The sequence below is a fragment of the Mustela lutreola genome, chromosome 14, assembly GCF_030435805.1.
Source record: "Mustela lutreola isolate mMusLut2 chromosome 14, mMusLut2.pri, whole genome shotgun sequence".
NCBI classification, from domain to species: domain Eukaryota; kingdom Metazoa; phylum Chordata; class Mammalia; order Carnivora; family Mustelidae; genus Mustela; species Mustela lutreola.
Window position 1 is genome coordinate 50,753,890 of NC_081303.1, and position 9,111 is coordinate 50,763,000.

Sequence of the window (9,111 nt, forward strand, 5' to 3'; positions counted from 1 at the left end):
CTCTCTCTCTCTCTCTCTGACAAATAAATAAATAAATAAATAAATAAAATCTTTAAAAGGGGGTGGAGGGACACCTGGGTGGCTCAGTCAGTTAAGAGTCTGCCTTCAGCTCGGGTCATGATTCCAGGGTTCTGGGATCAAGCCCCACGTTGGGCTCCCTGATCAGCAGGGACCCTGCTTCTCCCTCTCCAACTATGTGCTCACTCACTCTCTCTCAAATAAATAGATAAATCTTAAAAAAAAAAAAAGAAAAAAGAAAAAGAAGAAGAAGAAGAAGAAGAAGAAGAAGAAGAAGAAGAAGAAGAAGAAGAAGAAGAAGAAGAAGAAAGAGGTGCTCTAAAAGCTTCAAGTTGTTAAGTCCACGAGCAATCCCCTTCCCACTTGGGTAAGATGGCAGTGAACTTCAGCTGAGTGAACTGAGGCCACCGTGAAGACATCAGCTGCCGAGCGCAGCCCTTCCTGCCTCCTAACTGGAGTCTTGCCTACAGCTGTACTGGGAGCGAGGTGACACAGCCGGTCGAGGTTTGGGGATAGAACCTGCTCCGGGGGAACAGCCAAGGACAGCTGGCCACCTGGGGCCCTATTTAGACTGACACCGTCACAGGGACATATTTCGGGGGTCCCCTCTACCCATCAAGATACCCATCCACCCAACCCCGGCACCAGCTGCCCGAGAGGATAGGAATATAGATTTTAATCATTGTGCTGCTGCTGTTAACCCGGGTGTAGTCAATCCAGACTTTGTGGATTTTGATGCCACAGTGTACACGAGAAGGTTTTGTACAGAAACGCTCCAGGAACGCTGGGGACAAAAGAGCCAGGGAGGGGTGGCGGAAGGAGAAAGTGAGTGAGGAGAGGCGCGGGAAGCAGAGCCTGGGCTGGGTGTCTGCTCCTTCCTCATCATCGCGTTCCCATCAAGGACCGGAGAGGCCTGGGATCTTGCTGGCTGAGGCTGCTGACCTGGACTGGTCCATTTGAACCTGACTTCCCTTCCAGCTCAGCGGCCTCTGCTCCAGAGCCGAGTCGCTGAGCAGATGAGGGCAAGGGCAGGCCCGCTGCTGACCGCCAAACGGGGCAGGGATGCGAATCATGGGAGAGAAGACGGGCTCCGGACTCCTTGCAACCCCTCACCATTTTCCATCCCTAGAGACCCTCAAAGTAGCACAGAGCTGGGGAGAAGACAGTGATAGCCGTGGTCTTCTACCCCACCCACCTCCTGCTCTGGCCACTGGGGGAGGCGGAACTCAGAGGAAGGGGAGGTAGCCGGTACTCCTGGGCCTTCCTCTGCCTGAGCAGGAGGGGAGGAGCCTCCTCAGAGCTGGGCTGGGCTCCAGCTGCAGGTTGGCGGAGTCAGCGTGTCTTCTTATGGTTTCCTGGGATCGATACAGTTTGCAGGTGGGGGGAGGTCCCCCAGAGCCCCTAGGGCCTGACCCCCCCCCCAGTTGCGGACAGGAGCTGGCATCCTGGGAAGTCACCCAAACTGCTCTGATGAGACCATGTCTGTCGTCAAGAGTGGAGTGGTCTGGTCTGGGGCCAAGGCGCCAGGCCCGGGGGCAGCTAGGAGTCGGAGATGCACAGGGCTTCCACAGCGTCGCTCAGACCCTGGCTGACGCCCCCCACGGCCAGGAGGCAGTTCTTGATGACAATGCTGGAGCAGGCGCAGCGGGGCGTGGGCATGGTGGGGAGCACCTCCCACTTGTTCTTCCCCGGGTGGAATGCCTCTGCCGTCTCCAGGACCGTGGGTTGGTTCCCTGGAAGTGCCAAGGGAAGCGGACCTCACAAAGGAGACCAGCCACCAATCCCTGCCCCTCAGTGCCTCCACCTCCGTGGCCCCCTCTGGAACCCACAAGCAGAAGCCACGGACCTCAGTCCCTGGACTGCAGAACGGCTCCCTCCGGACCCTGGGCCTTGGCTCTTGGCCGACAGCCTCTTAGCCCTGCCTGCTTTCTCTCCCTCTTTTCATCTCCACCCACTGCTTTGACCCCAAGTCTCTAGACGCTGCTGCTGCCTTTCTTTTGCCTTGTACTAAACAGCTGTCCCCGAGGTCTGGCTCGCATTGAGCTCCTTCCATGCTCGGGCGAAGTGGGAGTCTGCCTACACTGCGTAACCTCTGGGCAACTAGAGGTTCTCTGCCCTGTTGAGGCTGGGATCCTGCCTTCAAAATACCTCTAGTCTCTGTGAGGAGTAGCCCAGCAAATCCTGAACCCATTACAAAAATCTGTCTAATCAGGTTGCTCTCCTTGTCCACGATGGAGCTGGATATCCAGGGAGTAGAGCAAGCCAGAGAAAGAGGACCAGGCTAATCCCTGCCATGCATTTGTCCCCAGGTGTTCCTGGTTAGGGCCCCAGGGAGCTGTGCTCAGCAAGCCTGCTTTCCAAGGTCGGCAGCCTGTTCCGCATGCTGTCTTGGCCTCAGTCCCCCTGTGTGAGAGGCTGGAAAGAGCACATAGGGACCCGTTTGTGGATACGTGGGAGGGCATGTTTTGAATTATTTGGGTTAAAGTGGTAGGCAGGCAGTGTGCAAGAAGCAGCCAGAACCTTCTCCTGCTCACGCAGAGCGCCAAGTGTCCACCAAGCACCCGACCCGCAGTAACAGCCTGAAAGCGCCATCCTTACCGAGTCCTCCGGCCACTATGACCCGTCCGCTCAGAGAGCCGGCCACAAAGTCTGCCCGCCGCTTCTTGAGGAAGAATGAGCGTTCCATCTTCAGCCAGCCCCCTACGGGCCATGGATCGTGGCGCATAAATTGAGAGAGAATTAGATGCTGACCTCCCCCACCAAATATACACCTTGTCCCCAGAGCTCACGCCCGAGGCCCAAGTCTATTCCAACCACCCTTTGTGCTCCGGGCAGAAACTACACCTCCTGCTGTTTGAAATGATGGGCTCCGAGGCCTCCCCCCTTTCCCACCCAGGCTTGCTCCAGTCCAAGGAACCAAAATCCCCTGCAACGAATCACCTCGTTCTTTCTCTGTTCTCGTGGGCTCCGAGCTGGAGAGAAGGCTAACTAGAGGCAGCGAGCAGGAAGGTCGGGATCCTTCTGGGTCTACATTGGTAAAAAGCAGGAGAAGCCCTCCCTCCCCTGGCCCTGCCTGGATGTCGTAAGAAGAAAATAGACGGGAAAGTCTTGGAGACAAATAACCAGCCAGCCAGGAGGAACCCTGTCCAGATGGAGGAAAGCGATCTCAACAGTAGCCCGGAATGGTGAGGGCTGTCCAGATCTCTGAAAGGCTCCCCCTGCTAGGGCAGGGGCCCTGGGCGGGTGCATGGGATGGGGGCAAGGTGCAGGGAGTCAGCCAGAGGGGTCGTGGGCAGCGAGTAGCCAGTGCCCTGCTCACCTTGTTCCATGTCGAACACATCCATGGTCCGGAGGAACTTGGGCTGCCGGTAGAGCCGACCTTGCCTCAGGCCCCCCAGGCTGTAGAGGCGGTCATCCAGGGTCACAAAGCTGGAGAAGGCCCGCTTGCTGGGAATGTTGGGGAACTTGGTCCAGGAGCGAGTCTCAATGTCAAAGACCTCAAAGGCATTGACTGCATACTTCGACTGTCGTCCCCCTGGGGGCCAGAACGGGGTTGGAGGGGTGTAAGAGGGGGGGGCCACAGTAAGTACCTGAGGGCAAGGGCTGGGTTTCCCCTTTTGACTGTTACCGAGCTGTACAGGGAGTGCACTGTGTGTCAGTGCTTCCTGTGGGAACGGACCCCAGGAGAGAAGAGATAGATGCGGGACAGATAGCATGTCCTTACCTAGCACGTAGATCTTGGAGCCTCGGAGGAAGGAGGTGGCAGCATATCTCGGGGTGGGCATGGGTGCTAGTGACACCCACATGTCCTTGAGCATGTCATAGTGTTGGAGGTGGTTGTGTGGACGGAGGTCCAGGCCCATCCCACCAGCCGCGTACACTCGGTAGTCTAAGGAGAAAGGCCACACACATACCCCTGGCTCAGCTTATCTGCACGATGAGACAGCTTGAAGACCAGCACTAAGCTCAGGCCAGGTTCCCAACCACTGCAACCTCCCTGAGTGGGGCTGATGAAACCACAAGTCCCTGCCGGGTTGAGCCTGGGTCTTCCTGAAACCGCATCACGCTTGCGTGTCTCAGTCGTCCTTGGTGTCTGGCCCTTGGCTGAATCTTGCACGGGGTAGACTGTGATGGAGTGGGGGTCTGGACAACCCTTCGCAGGTCTTGTCCTCTCCATGTTCCTCCCTCCTAGGCAGCCAGAGGGAATGCCAAAGAGGAGAGGTATTCGTCTGATGCCTTCCAATAGTGGACTGTTGCTTAGGCATTCCCAGACTGGAATGCTCCAGACCCAGCAGGAGCCTTTGGAAATGAGGTCAGCCCTGCTTGTCGCTGGCCTTGTGGGACACTGGCCTGCTGCTGATTTTCTCTGTCTGCCCCCTGCTCCCCCAGGAGTGCCTTCCTCCTTCGCACACTGGGTGGCGTGTGGGCTCCGGAAGGCATCCTGCACTAGATGAGACAGGGTTAGGGCTGAATGAGGGGGAGGCTTTGGAGGACAGAAGACTAGCCCCTTTAAGGAACCCTGCCAGGGCGGTAAGCTGGGTACTCTCAGAGCAGAAGTGAGTTTGCTCCCATTTTCTGTTGCTCATGGCGGCAAGTAGGCAGGTAGGCAAGCACCGCAGTAGGAAAGATAAGCTGTTTCCTAGGGCTTCCCTCCAGGGCCTCCTAAAGACCAGAGACACAGGGTCCCCTGCTCCCTGACCCCACAAGCCACTCGCCTTCCCGGGGACCCACCCGTGCCTGGGATTCTGTCTCCCAGTAGGCAGTCTTCCCAGCTTCTGGCCCTAAGAGGCTTTTATTCTTCAAGGGAATTACAGGGATGAGTACTATTTCCTTCTATTGAGCACTACCTCCAGTTTTATTGAAAAAGGAAAAAAAATCCCAACTGTAGCCTCGGGTCAGGAGATTGGGCCTGCTAATATTGGGAGGGTTTCCCTTACATGAGCTCTGCCTCGCCCATCCCTATGTCCCCCCGAAAACACACCTCCAGCAGAGAACCCTTGGTCCGTGCCCCACCACCACTCCTGGGCCAGCTCCTACTCAGTCCTTCACGGGCACTTGGGTGTCCCCCCACGGCAGAGCTGGGCTGAGAGCACCAGACCAGTGCCTCCCAAGGCATTGACTTTGCCCTACTTGCTATTTATTACCGAAATAATCGTCGTCTGTTTCTTCCACTAGATTGTTAGAGAATTTGTTCGTCCATGGCCCCAGACTTTGCTTCAGTGCTGGCCACACAGGCATAGGAAAGCTTATCAGACCCACTGCTGAACCCAGTCAGTGCCACAGTGAAGAGCAGAGACTCCATCATCACTCATTAGCCCTGTGACCTTGGGCGAGGTATTTAACCTCTTCGGGCCCCACATGGCTTCCCTCCAGAATGAGGGTAATCATAGCGCTTACCTCATCACCCAGCCTGTGAAGATCACATTAAAACACATAAAGCACCTACGGTAATGACTCAATAAATGTGAGTTCTTAATCTCCCAGCAGCACTTCTCGAGGCCGATGCAGGGGGGTTTGGGCGGCAAGGAAAACCCTTTCTCTCTCTTTCCCCCCACAACAGGCCTCCAGGTCTCCTGTCTTTCCTACCCAGGGTTCCTGGAGGCCTCACAGGCCACTGCCCTGAGGGATTCTGGGTTAGAGTTTCTCACTAGTCACCTCCACTGGTCAAGACCTGGACTTCTGAAAGTAGGGACCAGGACTTCGGTCTCTCTCCTTCATCCCTGGGACCTAGAACTATGCAAGGGACAGAGCAGGTATTCAAGAAGTACTGATTCCTGATCTACAGTAGACCCAATGGGTCAATGGGATGGTTTTGCCTGAGGAGGAGGGAGGATTGCATCTGACCAAGGCTATCTGAGCTGCACTGGGGGCCTTCTAATTCCTGTTGGACCATTTCTTATAAAGCCCTTTGCACTGGGGCACCTGAGTGGCTCAGTCGGTTAAGCATCTGCCTTTGGCTCAGGGTCCTGGGATTGAGTCCTGGGATCCAGCCCTGCCTCAGGCTCCCTGCTCAGAGGGGAGCCTGCTTCTCCCTCTGCGGCTCTTCCCACTCGTGCCCTCTCTCTCCCTGTCAAATAAATAAACCTTTAAAAAAAACAACAGCAGCAACAGCAGCAAAAAAAAAAAAAAAAAAAAAAAAAAAAAAAAAAAAAAACACCTAAAAAAACAAAAAACAAAAAACAAAAAAACACAAAAAACCCTGCATGTTTCAGCAAAAGAGAATCTGGAGCCCCCTCTGTGCTCTGGGCTGTGCTAAACCCAACGAGAAAGAAACAAGGGATTTTGAGAAAGTGAAACGAAGATCACGTAGCCTCCTGATCAGCACATGCTCGCTCCGAGACCTGTGAACCTGGGCAGGATGCTGCAGGAGCATGACCCTCAAGAACTTTCTAGTCCCCATTCATTAGCCTCTCTGAGATTAGGAGGCAGAGGGGGAGATAGAAGGTAGTGGGGAAGGCCCTGGAGTCAGGCCTCAAAGCCCCCGTGGTGGGGACTGGGGATGGTTCAAGGAGGCAGAGAAGGTTCCCAGGACCTCAGATATGTGTCTGGGGTGTTGGCCCCTAAAAGGCAGTGGGCAGGGGATAAGGTGTGGGTGGGAGGCTCTGTCGTTCTGCAGAATGAAGGTGTCTGCAGGGACACAGCACTAACCCTTTAGCTGTCCCCTCTGGCCAGGCGCACCCAGCTCTCCGGGAGGAGCCTGGTGGAATTACTAGACACTTCACCTGCTGAGCCTGTTTTCCCATCTGTAAAATAAGGCCAGTGGGTCTTCAGTTTCAGGTCTCTTCTAGGGATCAGACAGGATCAGGACTGTGAGAGCGGGCCCCCGACTCAGTGTCGGTTTCTATCCCTCTCCCGGTGGTCCCCCACTCCCTCCTCTCTGCCCTCCCGCCGCCCTGGCCCCACTCGCCTTTGGCCGTGACAGAAATGCCCATGGCGGCCTCTCGCAGCACGCTCCGCTTCTTCCACTTGCCCTCATCGATGTTGTACATCTCCACGACCTTCAGGGGCAGCTGACTGGTGCCCACACCCCCGATCACCATGATCCGCTTCCCCAGGGCGATGGCGGCCACCCCGGCCCGGGCTGTGGGCAGGGGGGGCAGGGCGGTCCACTGGTCGGCCTCGGGGGAGTAGACCTCAAAGCAGTCCATGGGGATGCCGTTGTCGTCACATCCCCCGATGGCATAGACCTGCCCCCCGCTCTCCAGCAGGGAGCAGTAAACCCGGCGGCTGGGCAGCGGCGCCAGGCGCTTCCACTGGAAGTCCTTGACGTTAGGCACCTCCATCGCAGCCCCGGGGGCCCCGCCCGCCGCGCCCCTGTGCCCGCGGAGAGCCAGGGCGCCGCGGGAGGTGCGAGCCCGGGGGGCCGCCCGTTACTCCGCGCCCCCTCTCGCCGCCTCCATCTGGCTCCCGTCCGCCGGCTCCCGCCCGACCCCGGGCAAGGGCCCCGACGCCGGCCAGCGCTTCACAGTCCCTCCAGACTGCGCGGTCCGGCGGCGTCCGCGCCTGGCCCTGCGGGAGGGATGGGGCGAATCAAGGGCGATCGGGGCCCCGCGCCCTCGCCTCCTCGCGCCGCCGGCCCGGCGGACTCCCGGCTCCCAGGTCCTTGCCAACTTTAAAGGAAGGACGCGGCGGCCGAGGGCGCCACCCCGCGGTGGCATCGCGCCCCGCAGCGCCCTGTCCCCCGCCCCTCCGGACGGGCTGCTCGGACGCTAGCTGGGCGCGCGCTGGGCTGGGGGCTTTCGGGGGCTCGCAGCGCCCCGCTGCCTGCCAGCCGAGCGAGGAGTTAACACCTCCGGGCGCCGCCGCCTCCCTGCCCCCGCCCTCCCGCCCACGCCCCCGCGCCACTTACACAGTCAGGCCAGAGGAACGCGGTGGCGAGGCGCAGACCGCGCATCAGCAGGGAGCGGGGAAACGGGGATCGAGGAGGCCCTCCGCCCCGGGGCGGCGGGTAGCCGGGGAGAGGGCGCGGTGTCCTTCCCCAGCGCGCACGCCGCCGTCACACATGCAGGCGAGGAGAAGGGACGAGCAGCGCCAAGGAGAAGCGGAGCCGCCCGCGGGGAGGAGGCCGGCCCGGCTGCTCCGCGCACCTCCCCACCCGCAGCCGCCACACCTGTGCAGGAGGCCGCGTGCGCCCCGCGGCGGAGCAGGCCGTGACCTCTTTATATAAGCGCTGGCAGCACCCGCCCGCGGGGGAGGGAAAGGGCCCCGCGGGAGCCGCTCACCTTGTCCACGGGGTCAGAGGGGCGGGGCACTGGAGCCAGGAACCCAGATTTCAGGGACCAGACTCCCTCCAGCTTGATGGTGGTGGTGGTGGTGGTGGTGTGTGTGTGTGTGTGTGTGGCGGGGGGGGGGGGGGCGGTTTGTGTTTGTTTTGGATGAGGAGGCGGAGAGACCAATTACCCAGTTTATCTACAGCACCCAGACCGGGTTCGTGACAGGCTGGCTCAGTAGTCAGCTTTGCGTTGGGGGAGGCAGGATCAAGTGCTTTAACCTCATAGAAACAAGGTCCGTGGGTGTGACACGTGCAGACCCGACACAGGTGCACCCAGTCAGAGCGGGGCCACTGACCCCGCGCACCTCTGTGTGACTTACACATCGCCCAAGCCTCTCCCGTCCGGAAACAGTAACTGACAAAGCACACACATGTGGACACGTAACCAGAGACACCGAAGTAGATGGAGGAAGGCGGGGGGGGGGGGGGGGACGCAGCGCTCCCCCATTGTCATGCCTTCTGCACACTCCTTGAGGAGGGGAGGCCTGGTTATGCAATGTTGCCACTCAGCACCGATCTACGGGGCTTGCCAAATAATTTTCTCAAGCCACATTCTCATAGCCTTTTCAGGATAGCAATCCCTTGTAACAAAGGTGCCCAAGACACCTGTGGGCCCCCTGGTCTGACTGCAAAGCCTGTGGGGTTCTCTTTCTTTCTGGTTCCCTTGAATACAGTCTTGAAACACTCAGGCTTGGGAGTCTGACAGAGGTGGGTTTGAATTCTGGCTCTGAAATGATTTAACTACTCCAAGACCCAATTTCCTTCTATTATTTTAATTTATCTTTTTATTTGGAGAGAAATTGTAGATTTACATGCAGTAG

General features: G+C 58.2%; 1 protein-coding gene across 2 annotated transcripts; it reads right to left on the reverse strand.

Moving 5' to 3' along the window:
• Positions 1-679: 679 nt before the first annotated feature.
• KLHDC8A (kelch domain containing 8A) lies at positions 680-8,180 on the reverse strand. Of its 2 annotated transcripts, none has more exons than XM_059146416.1 (6): positions 7,868-8,180; positions 6,926-7,527; positions 3,743-3,907; positions 3,338-3,553; positions 2,617-2,718; positions 680-1,751 (listed from the first exon to the last, which is right to left on the reverse strand). In XM_059146416.1, exons 2-6 carry the CDS (start codon positions 7,299-7,301, stop codon positions 1,558-1,560), a joined length of 1,053 nt encoding a protein of 350 aa, XP_059002399.1. In that variant the 5' UTR covers positions 7,302-7,527; positions 7,868-8,180; the 3' UTR covers positions 680-1,557. The 2 variants fall into 2 exon arrangements, with proteins under 2 accessions (XP_059002399.1, XP_059002400.1); XM_059146417.1 differs by having other exon boundaries at positions 6,926-7,099; positions 7,868-8,176.
• Positions 8,181-9,111: the final 931 nt, after the last annotated feature.